Raw genomic sequence first — 23630 nt, 5'->3', positions numbered from 1 at the left:
GAAGAACCCTACACTTAGCTCCTTAACAGCTGCCTATAATACAGTGAGCATGTGCAGTGCCAGTGCAAGTACATAAAATACAGCATTTCAAAACATAAGGGGTCATTCACAACCTCAAATGCAGTGAGACAAGTGCAATTTTGAGCACAGTCTTCATGTTTATTTGTCTCCCCATAATGTAACATTGTACCTGACACAATTGCGAACGATGAATCAAAATCAACGCAATTGTGCTTGCACTTCCACGTAAATTGAACACAGTTGTGCTTAAGGTTTTTCAAGTCTGTTTGGCATAATTCCTGGTGTTGCGTGAGAGCGATGTTTCAGCCCAGTTCTTTAGATGAAAGTGCATTGTACCCATTGGTATAGGTCACTGAGGGTTCCCCTGTGTCAGTAGGTACAACTGTGATCTATTCGGAATGGGAGGCAGGAAGGACTGAGCGGCACTGAGTGCAACGAAAAGGAAATGCAAATAGCGCATTTTGATGGAAGTACCTGAATGAATGGGGTAATACAAGTAATGATTGGGGTTATGCACAACCGACTGCAGGGAACTCTGCACTGCCACAATTGCAGTCCTAAATGACCCCCTCTAAATTTTTTTAGGCTTTCATTTTTTTAGCTCATTTAAAGTCACGTGGCATAACACAGGGCTGTATATCTGTATAGGCACCAGAGGGTGTATAAATATACTGAATTATATTTGCATGGCTTAAATCAGGGCATTATAGCAACCATATATTTAGGTATTAGAGATATTTCTACCTCAAGGAGGGGGGCCTGAAACAATATGGGTCTTTATGGGTAATGAATGGTATGTGATTGGGTAATCAATAATATATGCCAAGGAAGTGCACACAGTGTTTGCTTTAATGTTCTAGGGAAGTAAACAGAATATGCTTTAGTAATTAATAATGTGTGTCTCAGTAATGAATAGAACACACTTGGGCAACAAACAATATTTGCTTGAGTAATGGATGATGTATGCTTAGGTAACAATCAGAGTATGTTTGGGTATCTGGGATGTATGCTTGAATAAGTAATTGTAATTAATCTCAGTCAGAACATAGCAATTACAGAGAAAGCAGAGAGTATTGATTATTATTTGCCCTGCTCACTTTGTACCTTCGATTCTGAATTTGCCATTGCCCCTGCATGCAGGGAGCATACGTGTATCTTCTTGTCAGCATGTAGCCTTCAAACCACAGGACAACACCATATTCAGGAGATGGGACCTGCCAGGAGAGGGCAAGAGGTTAATAAATCATTACATATGGAAAAACTATCCTATGGAGCTAGTTTCCTGTATCTTGGGAAAGCATTGCAGTTAGTTTGGGACTGTGTATAGGCAGAAGCTGTACTGGACACCTGAAGGGCTATTGGGTCATTAGAGCTTTACAGACTAATTATAACTGCATGGCAAAATGTGGGCATGTATAGTATGGTCAACTTGACACCCCTGCCTTATACTGAGGCACCTTGTGTCTTTGGGAAGCTTATTACTTACTGTTATGTTCCAGGTGCACTGAGGTTTAGGAGGGTAGTATCTTGGATAATAGGGTGTCCTAAGATGACCTTGAATTTCTAGCCCTTCAGTCATTTCGATGGTGTGCTGGCAACCTATGAAGAAATAGGGAGAATGGTGAATTTACATTATACATTACATGATATTTACCCTGTATATGTGAATGGGTCCCCCCACCTTTGTCTGTTTTTTGTCACCTTCAGGGATTCTCCCCTTAAAGTAACCTAAAATTATCATACTAAAGGGGTTATGTAATAAAATACACTAATTTTGCCCATGAGCAGTTACCCATAGCAACCATTCAGCAGGTAGGCTTTACTGGTCACTTGTTGAAAAGCAAACTTCTTATTGGTTGCTATGGGTTACTGCTCCTGGGCAAAATTAGTGATTTTTAGTACATATGGGGGTAAGTGTATGCTACAATACAATTACATTTTAAATGCATTCCAAAGGTTAGGAATGAACCAGAAACAATCAGGGCACCAACTAGACCTACAGAAACATGGATGTCAGCAATATTCAAGCACTGGATTAGGGTGTAGGATACTAGGGTCACACAAAAGCCAAAGGTTGGGTGGTTTCTCAGTAGAGGCTCTAACAGTATATACATAAGCATGCAGTAACTGCTCATGTTAATGAATATGCATGGATCCACAACTATCCAAAGAGCAACCCTGGAAGAAAGAGCTATTTTTATTGCAGCTCCAGAGTACGGTGAGATATGAGACCAGCTTCTTAGTGAATTTATAGCTTTATGTTAGCCAACTACTATTGAAAAATGCAAGGACAACTGGTCCCTAGGACTGAGTTAATAGAGGACTGACTAAGGTCCCAAGTTAGGTAATTATGTATAAAGATTAGGCCTTTATACATAATTATTTCTGGGGAATATAATTATTGGCAGGTTGTCTATAGTGGGCATTAAAATGCTTATGCTTGGATATATTAATTGCATAATTTTCTGCTTAATGTGTTTTTTCCAAGTGTTCCAAGTGTATCAGCATTTTTCTCCCAGTTAAATTCTCATAAATACTAATAATATTAAATAACCCAGCTAAATATACATACATAAAGTACTGGTGATTCTCAGATTTGGCCTAATACCAATAATAATATTGGTGTCAATACTGATAGCAATATTGTTTAATCACCCAAGCAATTATGGTTATATATATACAAGATCATGACCCAAAGAAACTTCCAACTAAGCTCCATTTCATCATACTCTGTAATTCCAAGGAGGCCTTACAACTTCACATTCCTAATGGTGGTCTTGTATATCAATGGTTGTCCCTTATATTAATTCTTGGTAGCGGTTTCTCTTACTTTATTTACTTTGAAATTTCAGAGTTTGCCAATTTTCATTTCCAAGCTCAACTCACTTTCAACTGGTAGTGGCAGGACAGTGAGGACGAATGGGTCATAGTAACTGTACATCGCTTGCTTCCAGACAACCAACATCGTGCTCCCAGAAGACAGTATTTCAGAGATGGGTTCTTGTCGACTGCAGCCATAGTGCCTGCAACGGCATCATGCAAGGAGAAACAAGCATTAGACTTTATCATTCATTGCTATAAGATATCTATTTGTCTTTGCTCCACTATATAATTTGTCTTTGATCTACTTGAATCTCAGCATTAGTGAAGGGTGGGAAGATCACAGAAGAAAGTATGTTCCATGCACAACATCAGCAATTTGTTCATACAGTACCTTGTTCTATAGTCTAGTAAATATAAATCAAAAAAGAAAAATCGATATTTTCGATCCAAGGTTATTTCCCCTATTAGATGGTTATAGGAAGGTGTTTACATCTATTACTAAAAGGCTGCACGCAGTTAAAAAACTGGTCTACTCTTTGTAATATATATATTCTGTTTTTGAAAAAGGATATCTTTTTAAAACTTCCTTAGCGTTGTTTCCATGACATTATTAAGCTTTCTTATATCAATCACATCAGCATCTTATTTCTGCTAAGGCTTCATAATCCTGTAGTGATATTAGCAATGAGCTTTAACTAAGACTGCTGTGGTCTGAATACTTTGCAGAGATCTAAAATCTTAGCAGTATAGCATGACAGGGCTGCTGGGGAAGAAGAAGAACCATTTCATTGCCATTTAGACACATTTCAGAACTGCAGCAATAAAGAGAGAAGATCAGCTGCTGAGAGTGGAAACCACAGTAGAAAGAAACCAACAAGATTGCCATTGTGCAGGTAATAGATCTTCCTCACAGAATGTGAGGCCCTAAAAAGAGATTGCTCAGGGTCTGCACAAGTTCTAGGTGGAAGATCAGAATAAATGGGACACCTAGTTTTTTTTGCTATAGATCAGAGCAGTCCAACAGGATGTGGCTATCCAAGGGATTTTTTATGGCCCCCTAATCTGCACAGAGTTTCCATAGATTTCACTGTATGACATCACCATTTTAATTTAATTGAAATATAGCCCTCAAACATGCTATAGGAGAAATATTCAGCCCACTACAAGTTATAAGTTGAAGAACACTGCTATAGATAATTAAAACTGTATCAAATGTTGCATCTCTTATTACGTAACTTCTTTAGTATTTTATAGCATCAGTTCTAAGCCTCCCCTATTTCACCTACATATCATCTACCCCTGTACCATTTTATCAGAAAAACATACAATACTCATGAAGGCTTAATAGAAATGCTTCCTTCCTCCTATATGCATTTCTGTACTGTACAGTACTCCTGAACTTGGTAACCCCCAGTAGAACCAATAATGGTATGCCCAATGTACTCCATCATCATTTTCTGTAGCCTTTCCTTCTCCAAAGTGTAGATCTTCTAAAGACAAGACACTACTGGCTCTGTCACATTCTAAATACTGTACAGCTTGTCCACACATACTGCAACAATATAATGGGCTCATTCATTCTTCATCATGGCAACAAATTTTGGCATGTTTTCTACTCAATGTTGTTTTCTTTTCCTCGCTGACTTCCAGTTATTCTTTAACTTACGAGGTGATGAGGTGGGTCTCAAGAGGGGCTGCTGCATCATACATTGCCAGTCGGTCCCTACATTCAGAGCGAGTCCATTTCAGTCGCAGACGAATGAGATAGGCAGGGGGACCCTGCAGGTGCCACACACAGGAGGGAGACAGATAATCAGGTCCCTTTAAACGAATTTCTTGACCAGCTCTCACATAGCTGTACCTGTAGCAGCCTGTCAGAGTAGGGAATAATCAGAGGAAAAGATTACCCTGATTGGTTACTGAGGGGTAGGTGATAGAAGTGGGCAAAAAACAAGAAAAGAGATCTGTAGGTAAAATTAGAATAGAATAAATTAGTAAGGAGAAGTTTCCAAGAGATTTTGTTTTCAAGATTTTGGATATGTATGTTAATATTTTTTTTAGAAATGTTCATTTTAATTAGAGACCCCTTAAAAACATGCCTTCTGATTGAATGCTGATTGTATATCATTGTATACTTAGGCTACAAACATAGCAAACAAGTAAAGGTTAAAGGTTGGTGAACCGTGTATGGAAATGTTGCTTGTAGGGACCATTAAAGTAAAGTTCATGGCAGCTTTTGTTTTCATAGTGTTATTTAGCACTGCATTGCCAAGGCCACTAGTCAATAAATACTGTGACTATTGTTACATGAAATGGTGGGACCACTGTGACGAATTCCACTAGGCCACACAGAAATACTGTGATCAATGTGTCAATAAATTATGGGGCCACTAGAAATACATTGCTAGGATCACTAGGACATGGAAAACTGGGGTCACTGTGTATGAACTGATGGGGCAACTGTGTCACAAAATGGTGGGCCACTTTGAATATTGCTGGGGTCGATGCTAGATCACTACAACATTTTGGACCACCATGTCATGGAGTACTGGAATCACTATGTCATAAATCACTGGGGATGTGACTTAGGAAATATGGAGCATAGCATGCCACCTCTTCTGAGCTGCTATAGCCACTGTGGGACGCCTACCTAAATCTCAAGATTTGAAGTGGAAACAAGTTTAAAAACCTGTGGCTGGTGCTATGTAGTTATTTATGGTATGGTACATAGTACGGAGCTTTGAGTAAGGCAATGTGATAAGCTGGAGGTGGTTACTGCCTGTGTTTGGTATAAACGGTGGGAATCAGCATCAGCCAATAAACAAGGCACAAGTGATTTAACAATCTGTGGCCCATGACACAGCAACAAATGCTCCTTGTATACCTCCAGACTGTCCTTTATTTAGTGGTAAAATCTTAAATTCAGTTGCTAAGCAGCGGGACATCCTACCATAGAGGTAGGGTTAGGACAGATCAGATGCAGCTGTGGGCATATTGGCCAGTCAAGAGTGTGACCAAAAAGTCCTGCTGCTGTCACTGAAAATACTTGAACATATAGTGATGCGACTGAGCCTTGGACGGAGAACACTATAACCTAGGTATGTCTATTTATTATCAGCCCCCAAGGAAGGTTAAGATGTCAGGGTTTTGTGAGCAAGGCTCTCATTGTATATCATTGTGTACGGCATGTTATCCTCTGATGTACAATGCTTGGTGCTTTAGAAATATGTTATACTAAAGCTTTAGTTGTGTTGCTAAAGGTTAATAAGCATATGTATTTCCATCATTTTATAATAGTGCCCTTCAAATGTCAGTAGGAATTAAATATTCCAGGCATTCTCCTGACACATTTTGCTATACATTCCCCGGTGGCCGGGGAAAATTAAGAGTTAACCAGGGGCTTCTGGGAATGGGATAATCCTAATGCCACTGCAAGCGTCAATCAAAAAGTCATTTTATTTCTTATAATGCCATCATGAAATGCCATTATGTGTCTTAGCAAAAGCACTCAGTCTGCAGCAGTGATATCTGCACATTACTAAACATTTGTGATTCATGTTCGTTTCATGATGGGAAATTCCAGCCGATTTTGCATACAAATTGCCTTAAAAACTGATGTAAGACCATAAATGTACTGCAATACAATTTTGTAGTCCCATGAATGCCCCATGTCAGACACAGCTATTCTCCGAACCCCTTCTGCCAACGCTGATAATTAACCTGGGATATTTTGATGAAAATACTTCCATAAGTACAAGAAAGCTACAAATCGAGAGAACCAGGGAGGGAGAGATGAAAATAAAATGCAGGATATGATTCTGACAAGCAAATTCTGAATAAATCAGCATATAATTACATTAGGCTTTCTGATGCCTTCTGTGTAAGTAGATTTACCTGCTTTGTAAGTAGATTTACAGTATTCTGAGAAAATATAGGCAGCCGAAAATGTTCTCTGGGGAGATTTGTTTTTCTTCCACACCAGCGCCAACTTAAAGTGATTCTGTCATGATTTTTATGGTGTAACATTTATTACTAAATTACACTGTTTACATAGCAAATAATTCACTTTACCATTTAAAATTTTATTCTTGAACCAATGAATGTATCTTTTTTAGTTATAATATTGGTGTGTAAGCCCCATCTCAGTGCATTGTGCCTGATTCTGTGCTGAGCCAGCACTATAGAATGGAACTGCTTTCAGATAAGCTATTGCTTCTCCTACTCAGAGTAAATGGAGGAGTCATAAGCTGAGAGGTGGGCCAAGCCAACTGGGCACCTTAGGCGACCCAGCCGGGCACCTCGCCCCCACCGCTGTTTCCTCCCACACGTGCATGAACGCGCACATGTGCGCCATTGAGGGGGGAGTGCAGCTCTAAAGCACGCATATAGCGTGTAGCGGGGGGAGTGACCAGGAAATCAGTGGGGGGGGTTGGCAACCAAGGTACTTGCCTAGCGCCCTCTCACTGTTGCTCCCTAGGCAGGTGCCTCCTCTGCCTACCCCTAGTTTTGGCTCTGCATGAGCTGGACATTTTTTTGGATTTTCTTATTGAGCGCATTTCTCATATCTATCACTAGGTAGTAGGGATGTAGCGAACCTAAAAAAAAAGCGCAAATATTCACGAACTTTGCGAATCCCATAGACCTCAATGGGAAGGCGAACTTTAAAACCTAGAAAAGCCATTTCTGGCCAGAAAACTTATTTTAAATTTGTTTAAAGGGTGCCACGACCTGGACAGTGGCATGCAGGAGGGGGATCAAGGGCAAAAATTTCTCTAAAAAATACTTTGTTGAAAAAGCGTTGCGTAAAAACGGGCAGACCTAGCGGAAATACGCGGCGTTTTTTGCTATTTCGCGCTATTGGCACCATGGAAACGGCATTTGCTTACACCAGTACTAGGCTGAAAAATGCTATGTGTGGTTGTGCTGCGTTTTTTTAGGCTGAGAAAAAACGCAGAGAAAAAACGCAGCGAAAAAAACGCGGCGAACCCAAATTGCGAACATACGCGGAAAGTTCGCGAACTTGCACGTTCGCGAACACCCGATGTTTGCGCGAATTAGTTCGCCGGCGAACAGTTCGCTACATCTCTACTAGGTAGGGAATAGGAGCATTTTTAGCAATGCAGGTGTTGGGGAGTTGTTATTTTGTTACCTTTCCATTGTTCAGTTGATTGGAAGCAAGGGGGCGGGGAGGGGGGTGATATCACTCCAACTTGCAGTGCAGCAATAAAGTGTGACTGAAGTTTATCAGAGAATAAGTAACATGGCTGAGGGCACCTGGGAAACTAAGACTATGTCTAGCAGGCCTGGATTTGTGACCACAAAGACCTGGGCCTAAGGCGACACAAATTTAGGGGCAGCATGCCGCCCAGCCACAATGAAATTTTGCTCCAATATGGAGCAATGGGGGTCGGACACGCCCCCCCCCACTGCTTTGTATGTGAGTTTTGGCACCCATGCGCACACACGTGGGAGGGGAGGACTGTGGAGACTTGTTCCCCCCCATTATCACTCTACCCGTTGCACCTAGCTGACAAAAGACGCAAAGACACCGTTGTGTGGGTGGAATTCAGCCACAGCTTTATTATAAACCAAAATTAGTCCTTGCCATGTATATTGAACTTTTCCAAACCTCTTAAACCATTTTGTTAATGAATGCCGGCCACTGCGAACGCAGTGGGCATGTAGAAGCCATAAGACAACATCAGAACTTAAATGGCAAAGGACTACCCCCCACCATTTGCTGTGACAAACCACAAATTTTTATTGATATGACAATTTTTTTTTTTTATATAAACAGAGTGTGCTTAAACAGGGAGGGTGGGAGGGGGATGCCGCTCTGTGGAATCCGGAAGCAGAGTGGCAGCAGCAGCACAGGAATGCAGGCAAAGAGGAGGGAGGAGGAGCGAGCAAGGGGGGGCTGCCCTTTCCTGACTGCACTAGCTGGTGAGTTAACCCCTTACAAGCACGGAGGGAACTGGGCCACAGCTGGCTCCACAGTCCCTCCGCGCTTTCATTATTTATTTCAGCGCTCTCTAGGAAGAGGAGGTGGCCGGGCACTGAAAGGGGGTGGCCTAGTAACCAATGCATTTTGTAAAAAAAAACATGTTTTTCCATGACAGAACCCCTTTAAGCTTTCATTTTTAGATTTTTGGAGAATTCAGATTTTTTTGGTTATTGTCTTGTGAATTACACACATTGCCAGTGAACAAACAGAAATAAAATTCCCTACCAGCACTGGAAGAGAGCAGCTGGATGTCATGCACACTGGCCTCTGAAAATAATAACCGGACATAAATACAAGCAAAACTCATATGCCAAGGAAATTGAGTACTGAGTATTGAGTACGGCAAGTGCAATGAAGCCGTCTGGAGAGGAAACCTGCTGTTATTAAATCAAAACAATGTTACTCAACCACATTTTACTCAATTGTTACTAGACTACAAATCCTAGTATTGTATTTTCAAGGGTTAATGTATGCAGAGAGTTGTAGTCCAGCAATATACAGGTTGTATCCTTAAAGTGATATTGCTCAGTTAAAGTGATATTCTTCAGTTTTCCAGGGCCATAAAAATGCAAAATAATTATTTGGTGAGGAATCCCCCCTCATTTTTAAGAAATATCTATGGTTTCTGTTACTTCTGGGTCTAAACAAGAATATGGAGCTATAGTTTCACTTCAGCACTTCCTTTCACTTCCTGGTCCCAGTGAACTTCAGAGGGGCTGATAAAACTAATTACCAGTCTCACCAAGAAGCCCCCGATAATGAACTGCTAAAAGACTGCTACTTAGAGAATGTAGGGGTTTGTTTGTTCAGGTAGATATGTAGCTCTGAACAAATTGCCTTGTTTATAAAGAAAGAAGAGGGGGTAAAGTCAATGAAAATATCCCAAATTTCAAAGTAGTGCTTTATAAAATTCCAATGCAAGCCCAGTTTATTGTGTAAATGTTTTAGCAATAAACTGTCCCTTTAAAAGTAGCCAGAAAGTAGTTTTCTAAAATATGTGCAGGTATGTGTCCTGTTATCTGGAAACCAGATATTCAGAAAGCTCCAGGTTCCGACAATGCCGATTGCTGAGCCTGATGTACAGGTATGGGACCTGTTATCCAGAATGCTTGGGACCAGGGGTTTTCCGGATAGGGGATCTTTCTGTAATTTGGATCCATAACTTAAGCCTGCTAAATCATTTAAATACTGAATAAACCCAATAGGACTGTTTTGCCTCCAATAAGGATTAATTATATCTTAGTTGGGATCAAGTACAGGTACTGTGTTATTATTACAGAGAAAAAGGAAATCACTTTTAAAATTAGAATTATTTGCTCATAATTGAGTCTATGGGAACTTTCTGGATAACGGGTTTCTGAATAAGGGATCCTATACGTGTACATGTCACCGGTATATATGAAAACATGACTATACTTCTTTCTCTTAGACATAAGTCTCTAGTTTTAAATGTTTTGTGTTCCTCTGTGTTCCAAAAGAAACATCAATTTACACACCATTACAAATTCATTACACATTTTCATTAGTTTTTACGTCAATTCTAAATGAAATTGCTATGTCCCCTTCTATTCTCTGCACTGTGGCTGTTTAAACAATGTAACAGTCTTTTGAAGAACCATGCAAGGCACTGTAGGAATTGGAGTCTTGTCTGAAGGAGAGCTGGCTTCTGCTACATTGTTTTAATAATCACAGCCAACATAGCAGAAAGGTACAAACAAATAGTGATTTCACTCACACAAACACTATTTGAATGTGTGTATATTGAAAAGTTAGTAAAAATGTAATTTTCTTTTGTTGTACAAAGAATAGTACAGTCAGCATTTTAAACCTCTTAGGCTACCACTAGGGTGCGCTGTGATCTTACAGAGAGACAATACATTTAGGGAGATGGGCTTAGAAAATGACACATTGGACTCTGTAGATGAGTTTCTGTAACTTACTACACTACAGTATTTTACAGAGGCTACTGGGTGCAGTTTCTTAGTTTCTGTGTATCTAATGTTACAACGTACCTTTGTATATTTACATCGGGTCACAGAGAGAGAGACATACCCTTCTATGTGCAGGTATGGGACCTGTAATCCAGAATGCTGAGGATCATTTAAAAATAATTTTAAAAAGTGTGAATTATTTGATTAAAATGGAGTCTATGGGAAATGGCCTTTCTGTAACTGGAGCTTTCTGGATAACAGGTAGTGGATCCTATGCCTGTACTGGAATACAGTCTAATGTGTCATTACAGGTATTTTCTTGTGCGCCTAGTTGTTTACAAAACAGCTCTGTGTAAATGAATTGTACTTACCCAGAATATCCAGTGAGTTCGGGTCTACATGGTACTGGTCAAATATATAGTGGCCTTTAGAGTTGGTCTTTTTATGTAAAACGCTGTTGAGTGCTGCAGTGACAGAGCTCTCAGTTACATATTTCAAGTCAGTATTAGGCACTTCCAAGCTCACCCAGAAGTAGATCTTCAGGCTTCCTTCTCTATAGGAAAAGAAATCATGGAGCTTGATTGCAGCCTAGCAGACAAATACTGGGCATTGAAGTATAGAGAACACAATAGTATAGGGAGAAGGGGAAGAGGTATCATTGGATATCAACTAGACAGCCATACAGTCAGGTGCAGTAATATCTTCTGTTAACATTACTCTAATGGAGCCTCCCAACTTTGAGATAGTACATACAGACTGTAAATAAGGTGTTTACCCAAATGACAAAAGGGACTAATAGAAAAATTAAATATTATCAGATCATGATGCACAGTGCTGAGTAAGCTAACATCATTTAGAGGCATTTGTGTGTATCTTTAGTAAGGCTACAGACGAAGCTTCATATAACATGAAATTAGGCATTGACAATAGGGTTCAATATTTTATTTTCCAAGACCAATTTGGTAATATGCCTAGAGGATGCCAGGACCAAAGTACAATGTCACTGTTGAATGTGAGGGGCCCTTAGTAATACTCTGTGCCAAAAAGGAGCCTGAGGTGAGGGGAAAAGACCATGTCATGGGTGGGTAGGGAACAATGTACAATATCCCTTGGGGTAAGAGAGAATTAGAGGTACAACTATAGGCAAAATGGGTGAGGGGCTGTAACAGGGTTCATACCTTTAAAAAAAAAAAAAAAAAAAGTGGCCTGTTGAAAGCTAAACCAAGCTATCTAAATATGCAAGGGTGCATTACATCAGGGCCTTGTTCCTTTAACATTGAAGTATAATATCTTGTGTCAGCTACTCTCTATTTTAAGCTGAGCTATAAGCATCTTCACAGAATTGGAGCTGTAACTCCTTATACATAGTAAAATAACTGTTTAAGCAAATTTGCTTTTTCAGAGTCTTGTGTTATCAAATATCTATTTTTTTTAATGGAGCCACACTCTCCAGTTGTGTCTTTTTACTTCTGATTTACTTTAAAAACATTTTGGACATCAACCTTTGCTTGTGATGCAATCAGTTTCTCGTTTTCTGTTTTAGCCTTCATCACTGAGGTGCAGTCACTGTTGAGACTTGGTTCACAGTTTTGCACCTTTTTGTTATTTTTTTCATTAAATTTTATTTGTTTTCCTGTCTTAATCTGGCCAATAACAGGTGTACACCAAAATACACAGCATATAGGATCCTGCCTGCCAGCCAGCCACACGTCTGTGGCTAATTGCAGAACATCAAGCAGGTAACACAGGATGCCTACTACTTTGAATGGGAGCATAAACGTTTTCCTTTTTGGCTACTAAATGCCACCTTTCAGATTTACACCATGTGTCCTTTGGCGCCACTCAGAGCCTCAAGGTGGCAGTGTGCCTCAACCCCAAAGAAAAACCCTTCTGTTGAACAAGACTTTACTGAATTATTCAGGTACCATTTGTTTACCTTTCACTGTCAGTCCAATAAGTCTATCGAAGCATAAGGTTCTCTAAAGTGTCCAAAAGCAAGAACATTTTGCTGTTAGTGGTTTTATAGAGCAGTGCCGTTTGCAAGATAGAAGAACGAGCAATGAAGTGAGATTTAATATCCCTAAAGAACACGTGTCTGGCATTAAGAGAATCGTTGCTGTTTTATCTTTATCATAAATGTCAGCAAGAAAATGTCAAAAATTTCCCATGAATGCCATGTGGCAGCACCTTTTTATGGGAGGCGTTGCATGTCAGGTTTTGCCTCTGAGATGACAGATTTGCTAAGCAAATACCAGGGCTCCTGAGACACAGTTTTTTTTTCTCCAGCTCAGTCTCTTTCTGTCTTTCTTAGTTTGTCAGTTTCCCTACTAGCAAAGGCAGTTACTTATATGCCACACCTTTAGCTCCAATTCCGATTCCACTGATGTTTATACGAGACCTTAAACCCCTACCCCACCTACTGAGATTAAGAAATACTATAGATTCATAGATGTTAAGTACAGGTCTTGGGCATAGAGCTTCAACTATTGGTCACTTGGTTTCAGAGGAGCCTTTGGAGGGGGTCCTTTTAATGAAGGGAGCTCAAATACAATATATTATGATGATGTGATTGTTAATATTATATTAAGAAAACAGAATAGCAAAATGCCCTGTGGGCATTTAAATATGTTATTCATTTGTTTTCTGCATAGTTTTTAGTGAGCATCATTTATTTAATTGATAATTACTTTAAGTTTGTAGGGCTTTCTGACAATGAAGATATCTATTTGTAAAAATTGCACTGAACACAGTAGAAAGGATGGGGTATTGTTAAAAGGATGTCTAGAAGTGTCAGAACTCAGTAAAAACACTGCAGATGAAAACCAGTGCTTATGATTTGGGGATTTTGTGGGGGGGGGGGGGGGGGAGTTTTTGGTATTAGCGTGCCTTTAATGATATTTTAAATTCCCCCCATTAGACAGCAGTCTATGTTATAAGGGGTTCTAAGCAACGCTAGTATTAAAGTACTGTACCTTACATTGCAAGGGGTATGGGAATAACGGTGCCTTTAAAAATAATTAGGAATCCCAAATTCAGTAAGTGTTTAGAAGAACCCCATCTACTGCTTTACCAATGAGATTGTATAAAATAACTTTGAAATGGTGTAAAGTACAACATATCCATATTATCACCTTGGTCTGCGAGCCTTTAGTAACATTTAACTCTCCTGTTTTTTATTTTGTTTCAAGATGCAAAGTTCAGCGTGTGTGAGTGCCAGACAGCCCAGTACATGGAGCCTTATGGGCTGCTTTGCAGTATGCACCTGCTGGCTTCCTAATGTGGATGTGGGGGTTGGATTTGGGGACCTGCATGCCTCATGAATACAGTGCTGGTGAACACTTTACCCAATGTGTAGCCTAGAAGGACCCTACCAATTGCTCTCTCCATTCTGGAGCACAAAGGTTTTTGCATTACAGTGCTACTTGCTGGGCATGGTGCAAAAAACATGGCAATTTGTGCACATTGTTTGCACTTTCCTTCAGGCCACGCACATAGTAAATGAGCTCTACCATATGGCTGTCCATGTTATTTTGTAGCTGTTTAGATTAAATAAACATTCTAGATGCTGAGAATCTCACCCGAAAGCATAGACTGTACAGGAGTTATGATATGCAGCCAGTTCTGAAGCAAGAACAAGACCATTCACCTAAGAGAAAAAAAAAACATAGTAAGGCGAGAAATTAAGCTAAGGTATTATGGGAAAAGATCAGCATTGGGGTAAGGTGGTGTGTTCAATAGATGGAAAGTCAGAATGTGCCCCAGCTGTAAATTACTTATATTTTGCTTTTGGACCAAGAACTCTGACTGTTTACAGTCATACAATAGAATTTTCTGACCAGAGATAAGGAAACACTAGGAAAATTTACCTTCTTTTCATTATGGGGAATGAGTTATAAAATTGCCATGTGGCTGGTATTTTCACCGGCTTATAAAATAGATGGTCAGTGCCAATGCTGCCAATAGGGAAGAAAGGTAAAAGATACAGGAAGGCCAGAATTTTTGGTTGGAACCTAAATGGGCATAGTAGTTTTTTCAAAGTATATTTTAAGATCTATGGCCAAGTTTTAAAGCTATGGGAAGGTACAGCTATCCACTTATAATTTGTGTACAACTCTTGAGGGCCATCAACTAACAAATTGCCTCACAAATATAACCCAGTGGGCCTACCAAATCAAAGCAAGCCCTTAGCTAGAATAGTAATGACTGTTAAGATTCAACAGACTCCCCTTATGGTACTGATGAGGCTCAAACATCCCCAGGAAGCTCCTTGGATATTATCACCCATTCAGAGGATTCTGAACTTTGGTCCAGTCCCACAAGAGATACCGAAGCTTAAGAAACAAGAACAATAAGCCCAGGGCCAAACTCTTAGGTCAGCCCAATTTGGCCCAACCTGGGAGGGAAATTATTAATGAGAAGATCTTGCATATAGTCTGTTACCAGTTTCTGAAGGTGTGCTGCCTCAGTTCTGAATGAGCTACTTTCAGGCCTGGTCAGGTCATAGGTAAGTTCATGGCTCACAATGTTCAGGCTACAGGAATACAACTTGCTGATCCTCAGCACTGGGCTTGTGTCCACCTCTACAGAATAAAAAGGGGACAAAGTCACACAGGAAAGGATACAAACAAAACAGAAGAAAGTATATGGGACAGAAACAATACAGAGACAAAGAGCAGTATTTCTAGGTCACAAAAGACAAATAATGATAGTAATAATAATGCATAGCAGTGCAGAACAATGAGTGAGCAGCAAATCAGTAAAGGGTGGGTTACCTTAAAATTCACTTTTAGTATGATGTAGAGAGCAATATTCTAAGACAATCTGGGGTTGATTGGGGGTGATCCACACCCAATGATTAAATATAATTAAAAGATAGAACAGTGGTGTATTATCAGGCACACCAATACCAACACCATCATTATTAAACGGTTTGAAGTTCATTTATTAATTTGGCAATGCTTGAATTGCAAAATGGGTGAACTACCCCTTTACCGAATGTTATATTCTTCTATTTATCATTTCCTGCAATGACACTTTCATTGTATTTGCTTCCTTCATTATCATTAACATGGTCAGAATTATGGAAGCAGGGGCCCTAAGCAATGCAGGAATGTTTGGGCCACTTTGTTAGAGTAAATTTAGGGATTTCCAACCTGCATCCCTCTAGATGTTCTTCAATTAAAATACATAGCAACAGCAGTGAATACTGTAGGGATTTGTTTTTTTAATGGGGCTGCTTCTGAGGCAGTGACTCAGGGTTTCTTTCCTACCCTACAGGCAGATGAGGCAATTGTTTTGCCTTTTGTGTAATTTACAGCTTTATGAGTTACAAAATGGTCACAGCTTCTGATGGGTCACATACTTCTGATGGGTCATTGCCTGGACCTGATGGTACACTCCTGGGTGAGGTTATTGAACCTTGGATTTATTTACATATTTTGTTCTCAACCTTGATCATTACATTCCTTATTACCTCTTCTCATGATCATGTTTCATGAATATTATTATTCATTTTTTTACACTCCCCCTGTAGAATGCCATGTATGTTATGTTCATATTTCATTTCTCTCTTCACCCACCTAGAATGTACCATGTAAGTCCTGCCCCAGCAATCAAGACCAAAACCATCCAGAGAGGAGCAAATCTTAGCCAGTCCCTTGATGTCCATTTGGGCTTCTCAGGCATCCCCACACAGACAGAATCCTAAAGAGATATATGGCATGAGAAATGGACAGGTCACAATTCCTGTATAGAATTCTAGCTCAAATGACAATAAATAACTAGAAAGTGTTGCCTGCAACATACAAATCTTTTTGTCCCTACTGTGATCTATAAGAAATCATGGAAAGGAGTGTAATGCAAATAAAAAGACACAGACGTCCCTTAATAACAAATTGCAATAATTTTCAGATATTTTGGGCCTCATTTCCTTAGAGCAAACAAGGTGCATATTATAAAAATGCAATGTGCTTTAAAGGAATACTGGCATGGGAAATCATGTTTTTTAAAAAATATGCATCAGTTAATAGTGCCGCTCCTGCAGAATTCAGCATTGAAGTTCATTTTTAAAAAATAACAGATTTTTTTATATTTCATTTTGAAATTTGACATGGGGCTAGGCATATTCTTGGGCGCGGTCGCATCAAAATAGGAACGGTCATGTAAAAATAGGCATGGTTACGTAAAAAAAATCGCACACGACAAAAAAGATACACGTCAGAACCTGACCAACGCCAGGTTGGAAGTTCCCTTGTGCAAATAGCCCTGCACACTGCACACTGTGTTGCATTTAAGTCACAAATGTCACAATTAATGGGTGCAATGGCAGTATTGGTGATCCAGAGAAAAGCTGCACGCAGTTTCATTATGATGCAGCTGCCTGTTTTTGCGCCTGGCACTGCCCCTGCTCTTGTAGATAATACACCCGATATCTAAAATTTGAATCCATTTTGTAGAATAAATAGATATGAACTCAAGTTATAAATGACTATTTTGTGGTTGCTACTTATGTTTATCTCTTATCATAGCTACTTATTTCCAAACCTTACTCTTTCCAATGGTTAGATGGTTGCTTTATAACTGGATTTCATTTCTAACCCTTCCTCAAAATCCCTTAATAACAAATTGCAATAATTTTCAGATATTTTGGGCCTCATTTCCTTAGAGCAAACAAGGTGCATATTATAAAAATGCAATGTGCTTTAAAGGAATACTGGCATGGGAAATCATGTTTTTTTAAAAAATATCCATCAGTTAATAGTGCCACTCCTGCAGAATTCAGCATTGAAGTTCATTTTTAAAAAATAACAGATTTTTTTATATTTCATTTTGAAATTTGACATGGGGCTAGCCATATTCTTTGGTGCGGTCGCGTCAAAATAGGAACGGTCACGTAAAAATAGGCATGGTTACGTAAAAAAAAATCGCACACAACAAAAATGATGCACGTCAGACGCACGTCAGAACCTGACCAACACCAGGTAGAAAGTTCCCTTGTGCAAATAGCCCTGCACACTGTGTTGCATTTAAGTCACAAATGTCACAATTAATGGGTGCAATGGTATTGGTGATCCAGAGAAAAGCTGCACGCAGTTTCATTATGATGCAGCTGCCTGTTTTTGCGCCTGGCACTGCCCCTGCTCTTGTAGCTAATGCGCCCGATATCTAAAATTTGAATCCATTTTGTAGAATAAATAGATATGAACTCAAGTTATAAATGACTATTTTGTGGTTGCTACTTATGTTTATCTCTAATCATAGCTACTTATTTCCAAACCTTACTCTTTCCAATGGTTAGATGGTTGCTTTATAACTGGATTTCATTTCTAACCCTTCCTCAAAATCTTACATAGCTATTATTACTTCCGCACCGTTAGCGGGCACTGAAGATTTCGGCTCATGATAAACACAATGAAAAAGAGTTCCTTTCTGTCTCACCGGTTTCTTAGATAAGAATTAAAATGAAAAGAGAGGTGATCATAGTTTTTGTCTGGCTCATTTATTCATGGTTGAGTGCAAGAAGTGCATATTTTTGTACAATTTAGTTTATGGGTGTGAATCTATATTTAAGGGAGAGGCATCCACAATATGGTACATGTATTTTGGCCTAATGTGTTACCAGTAGCGTTGAGCGAACTTGAGGTGTTTCGCTTCTCATAAAAGTTTGTCATAATGCCTTGCACTCAATGGGAAGTTGAAATGACACTGTGGTTAAGGTGTTTATAGCTCTGCAATAGCATATACATTTGCCCTACATTGTTATGGAAACTCTAAATTATGCTACAACTGTGTCTCATAGAAAAGAAGGCTCCCACATCGCTGATTCCTTCCAAACATGGCTGTGACTTCTCTATTAATATTGAACCATGTTGATATCCTTTCTCCAAATTCTGAACCCACTTGTTAATGTTGAAGGCAGGGGGCAGATAATGATGTCTGTTGGACTTTTTTCACCAAAACAGACTATTTCTTTTTTTTTTAAGAAGTGTAATTCGTGAAAAAGTTTGCCTCAAACAGAAAGGAATTAACCATCTGGCTAAGAGTTAATGAGTTACTGCATCAAACAGAATGTTGCTTTTATTAATGGCTTAATTTGTTTAAGGTCATAAAATGTAGCTAGGAAGGTTCACTTGTAGGTGGGCCAAGGACCCCTTTATGTGTCATGTTGGTGGATTCTCTGCTAATCATATAGTAAAAGGGGAGCAATGGCAAGAAAGTCTGTTATTCATGTAAACCACAAATGTTATTGTAGGGACCCATAGGGTTAACATGTCCATATGGCTTTAACCCCTACAACTTCCTTAGTCCGTGCTGTTACTGGGCAAAGACTCATGTATCAGTTTATAGTTTTGCATATGTGTCTTATTGGTTAACAGGGAGACCAATCCCTTGGCACTCTGATACAGTGCTTAGCAGGGGGGTGGGTCTTCCTATTTGACTGCATCTGTTGACCCAGGTGGAAGTTCCACTGAGTCTGGGATCAACAGGGCCCCAGTGAAGTGAGTACCCTAGAGTCTGCATCTAGCTCTTGTGAAGTCGGACCCCATGAATGAAGAATAGTAAGTGTCAGGATAATTTACAAGAGCACTTTCTAGGAGAATGAGATTAGATAGAAAGAGCAGTTTTGGCTCCAACCAGGAGAGATTAGCTGGAAGTACCCTTCCCTACAGGCATTGTTGCCTTAAAGCAGGACACGAATAAGACACAGGTATCAGGTCAGTTTCTATCCCTGATCCATAGTTGGCTGTGAGGGATCCTTGGCTGCTAAGGGACACCCTGAGGATACAGATATTGGGCCAGGCTACTCTCCACAGGGAGGCCATGCTGGTTGGTGGTCCCTACCTTCCCCACCCTCGGCTGAGGTGGGCTATATGGGTGGACACCATATTTTTCTACCTTCTGTGCAATTACCTGATATCTCCTCTTTGTGAGTATATTGCAATAACCCCACATATTGCTTGTCTGTGACAATAAACCAATTCTATTGTTCAACTGCAAGAACCTTCTTGCACCCATTTGTTACTCTGCACTGCATATATACCATGCTCTAAAACCTATTCTAGGGTGTTACATTATGTTGAACTGAACATGAACTTCCCCAGCATAAAGTGCATGATAGCCTGTGGATCTATAATAGTTTAGTTTAGTTGTAGGGGGCTATGGCGTTCCACTTTCAAGAATCAGTTGTTATCTGTGACACAGAATGTACAGTATATGGTTGGTTCTAAAATAGTGTAATATTTGATAGAAGCTGGGGACAGTTATCTTGTTAATATTGGATTTCTTTCTTTATGTCATGGTAATCTAGCCACAGCTCAGCCTCCTCATTTTAGGGGAGAGAACACCGCCACACCAGGACATGATGGTGGAGATGGAAAATGAAGATACGGTACTAAGAATGAGTGGGTTAGAGCCTTCCAGATAAGAACGTTTCATATCACACTGATTAAATATATCAGTCTGATAGAAAATGTTAAACTGCTGTGACAAAGGCAGAAGTGGTATCATGGCACATAGCCAAATACTCATTTTGATTTATTTTGAACATATTTATTATTTCTAAAGCAGTTTTAGCAGAATGAAGAACACCTTTCAGCCTAATAAAATATTATAAAAAAAAAAAAAAATGACGCTTTCAAAAAAAAATGTATAAATAATAGAAAATACCAGCTTAGATTGCAACATCCCCCATTACATTAGGAAAATGAACCTGTGCTCTAGTAAATCTGTACCCTTTCTAATATAGGATTATATCTCGAAGGCCCTTGTTGCTGCCGGCAGGCATTTGTTGACACAGCAGTATATTACTTTATCCTAGATCTCCACAAATTCGTCTCTCGCATGAATTTATCTATAAGTAGCCTGAATCTTTCTAAATGCCAGGTAAACATTCTTACATTTCTCAACAGTGATTCTCATCTGCCACTTAGCGGCTCACATTGGCAGCTTCTCAAGATCCCCCTGCAAGGATAACACATCCAGGGTTCAAGTGTTCTGAATAATTTGTGTCATTTGCAAAAGTCACTAATGAACAAATTCAATATAACTGGACCCAGTTCAGAATCCCACAGCATACCACTTGCTCTACTACAATTAGATAATGTACAATAGACAACCACTCCCTCTATATGATGCTTCAGCCAAATCTCTAGTCATGTACATATAGCACCACCAAGACATGAAGATGGCAGTTTATGTAGCCACATCTACTGGAACCCAACTTCTAGCTGCCAACATCATAAAAATCAAGTAATTTATTTTGACATGATCTGTCCTTTATAAACCCACGATGAGTACTAATTATAATGCCATTGTCCAGGACACAGTCTTGAATGGTATCTCTTAAACCTGCATATTACTTCACTTCCAGCTGGCAAAAGCATCCAGGTACTGCTTACCCAGGTACTTAGGAAATGTTTTTACCATTTGGCCATCCCCCAAAAAGCTGCCGCCCTAGGCACAAGCCCTTGAGTGCCTATATGATCAATACAGCCCTGCACATACAGTAGGTAGTTCCTTAAAGGAGAAGGAAAGGCTAATAAAGAGTTAATCTCAAGCTGCAGGGATAACTTCAGTTCTCTCAATAGTGCCCTTAGGTCTCCCCATATTTCTCCTGTTCAGATGATCAAAAGCCTCAGAAGGTAAAAAAAAATGCTAAGCTGTGTAAAGAAAGTTCCCATAATGCCTCGCTCCTGCACCAAGATCAAGACCTGTGTACATGCTCTGTTTGTAAGACTATGAGGAAGCTTCCTGCTGATTGGCTCAGATCACACATTCCTAAGGGGGGATGGAGTTCTTAGCATTCTTTAGGGACAGGGGAGAGTGGAGAGAGCTGTGTGTCTCCGGCACAGGAAAACAAAGAGACAACAAATCCTGTTTCTTTTGACAGAGAACTCTTTCTATGAGTGCTTATGGCTGTATTTATATAAAGCTTACTTAGTTTTTACCTTTCCTTCTCCTTCACCAACATCCAATCACAATGGGTCCATTAGATTATTCAGGTAGATGTTAGCTGTAACTCACAGAGGTGGGAAAGTGTGATCTAGTTGCAACGGTACCATGATTTTATTTTTTCAATCTATGTATGTATGTATATATGTATGTATGGATAACTTTATTTATAAAGCGCCACAAGGGTATGCAGAGCTGTACAAGCTTACACAATACAAAATTACACACAGGGAGGACAAGTGTTATAAGAAATAAATACAATAAATAAGTATAAATACACAGGGAGTAAGTGCCATGTGGCACGGTAGGAAGGAGGTCCCTGCCCCATAGAGCTTACAGTCTAATGTGCTTTTAACACCAAAACACATGAAAATGAATGTGATTTATGCTTTCCAGTGTAGTGCACAGATCTATACATTGGGGAGATTAAACAATTCCCTACCAATTGAACCAAAGGAGCTGCTCAAATAGGTGGTGAAACATTTTCAGGAATACGCAGAAGGTCCAGTTGCTTTAAACGTATTTCTACCACAAATTTAATATAAATGTAGTTTGGTGTCTTTGTTGAATCACTGCAGTTTATTTATACTGAATTTTAAATCATGCTTCAACTCAGACATCAACCCTATTCTATTTACCCCTTCACTTCAAAACATGGTATAACCTTCACTATATTTATATTAAAGACATGCAATTCATTCAGCCGTGTGTTAGCAATTAAATTATATCTTAGTGTTCATCCAGAGCCATTAACCCAACCTTACCCACTTTGTCAGTCATCTTTTTTTTTTAATATATAATATATATTAAAAAAAAATATTCTTTTTTTCAGTTTTTAGCTAGTCAACTTTTTGTATTAGTGGACATTTACTTTTTTTTGAATTCCTGACTTGGGGGCAAGTTTTGGTTGAATAAAAACAAGATTTCCTACCAAATAAAGCCCCCTGTGAGCTGATAGTGTGCATAGAGGCCCTAATAGCCAATCTTATCCCTTAATTGGCTCCTCCATGAACTTTTATGGTGCTTGTGTTGCTCCCCAAGTCTTTTTACATTTGACTGTGGCTCACGAGTAAGAAAGGCTGGGGACCCCTGATGCACAGTGTATAAGATTATATACTACTCCATATTGCTATCATATTAACCTATGTTGATTTGTGGTTTTTAAGATTGTCTGTACAATGTATCTGTGTACCACCTGTCATTCCCTTCTAAAAAATATAAGTCACAAAAAAAACTAGGAATGTCTGCCCTTAAAGTTTTAGGTTTCTGTACCAGTCCAAGTCCTGCAGCCCTTTAGCAATGAAGATCTGTGCCCATAAGATTCTTCCCTTCATTTGCCTATGTTATTATTGTGTTATTTACAGAATGTGTTGTGGGATGCTGTCAGTTACCTCAGCTTAGCTTATGGCTTACAGCAGGGATCCCCAACCTTTTATACCCATGAGCCACATTCAAATGGAAAAAGTGTTAGGGAGCAACACAAGCATGGAAAAAGTTCCTGGGGGTGAAAATAAGAGCTACAATTGGCTATTTGGTAGCTCCCTATGTGGACTGGCATCCTACAGAAGGCTCTGTTTGGCTTTACTCTGGGTTTTTATGCAACCAAAACTTGCCTCCAAGCCAGAAATTTAAAAATAACTACCTGCTTTGAAGCCACTGGAAGCAACATCCAAAGGGTTGGGGAGCAACATGTTGCTCACAAACCACTGGTTGGGGATCACTGGCTTACAGCATATAGTACGCAATATAAATTATATACAATATCAAATTCCAGACACTTTCTGCATCAGTAATGATTAATAATTATCCCTCTAACATCTGCTTCTATGATAGATGTAAAGTAACTTTCTGCTAATATTTGGAGAATTTCCTAACCTTAGCTTTTTAACAGCAACCCTGGA

At 39.4% G+C, this 23630-nt stretch overlaps 1 protein-coding gene across 3 annotated transcripts in view; it reads right to left on the bottom strand.

Moving 5' to 3' along the window:
• The window catches only part of tmprss6 (transmembrane serine protease 6), a 45046-nt gene that overhangs the window by 10223 nt on the left and 11193 nt on the right, over positions 1-23630 (bottom strand). For 2 of the 3 annotated variants that reach the window (XM_004913889.3, XM_002934238.4), the window contains exons 2-10: positions 16359-16482; positions 15220-15359; positions 14358-14425; positions 11151-11332; positions 9074-9115; positions 4511-4715; positions 2908-3044; positions 1508-1620; positions 1126-1235 (exon numbers count right to left, since the gene is read on the bottom strand). In XM_004913889.3, the coding sequence (XP_004913946.2) occupies positions 1126-1235; positions 1508-1620; positions 2908-3044; positions 4511-4715; positions 9074-9115; positions 11151-11332; positions 14358-14425; positions 15220-15359; positions 16359-16482 (1121 nt within the window). The remainder of the gene's footprint in view (positions 1-1125; positions 1236-1507; positions 1621-2907; positions 3045-4510; positions 4716-9073; positions 9116-11150; positions 11333-14357; positions 14426-15219; positions 15360-16358; positions 16483-23630) is intronic. The other variant, XM_004913890.3, reaches the window with a different exon arrangement.

This window comes from Xenopus tropicalis, chromosome 4 (assembly GCF_000004195.4).
Source record: "Xenopus tropicalis strain Nigerian chromosome 4, UCB_Xtro_10.0, whole genome shotgun sequence".
Lineage (NCBI taxonomy): Eukaryota > Metazoa > Chordata > Amphibia > Anura > Pipidae > Xenopus > Xenopus tropicalis.
Note: the sequence above shows the minus strand (reverse complement) of the source record. Positions and strands in the feature narration are given on the sequence as shown.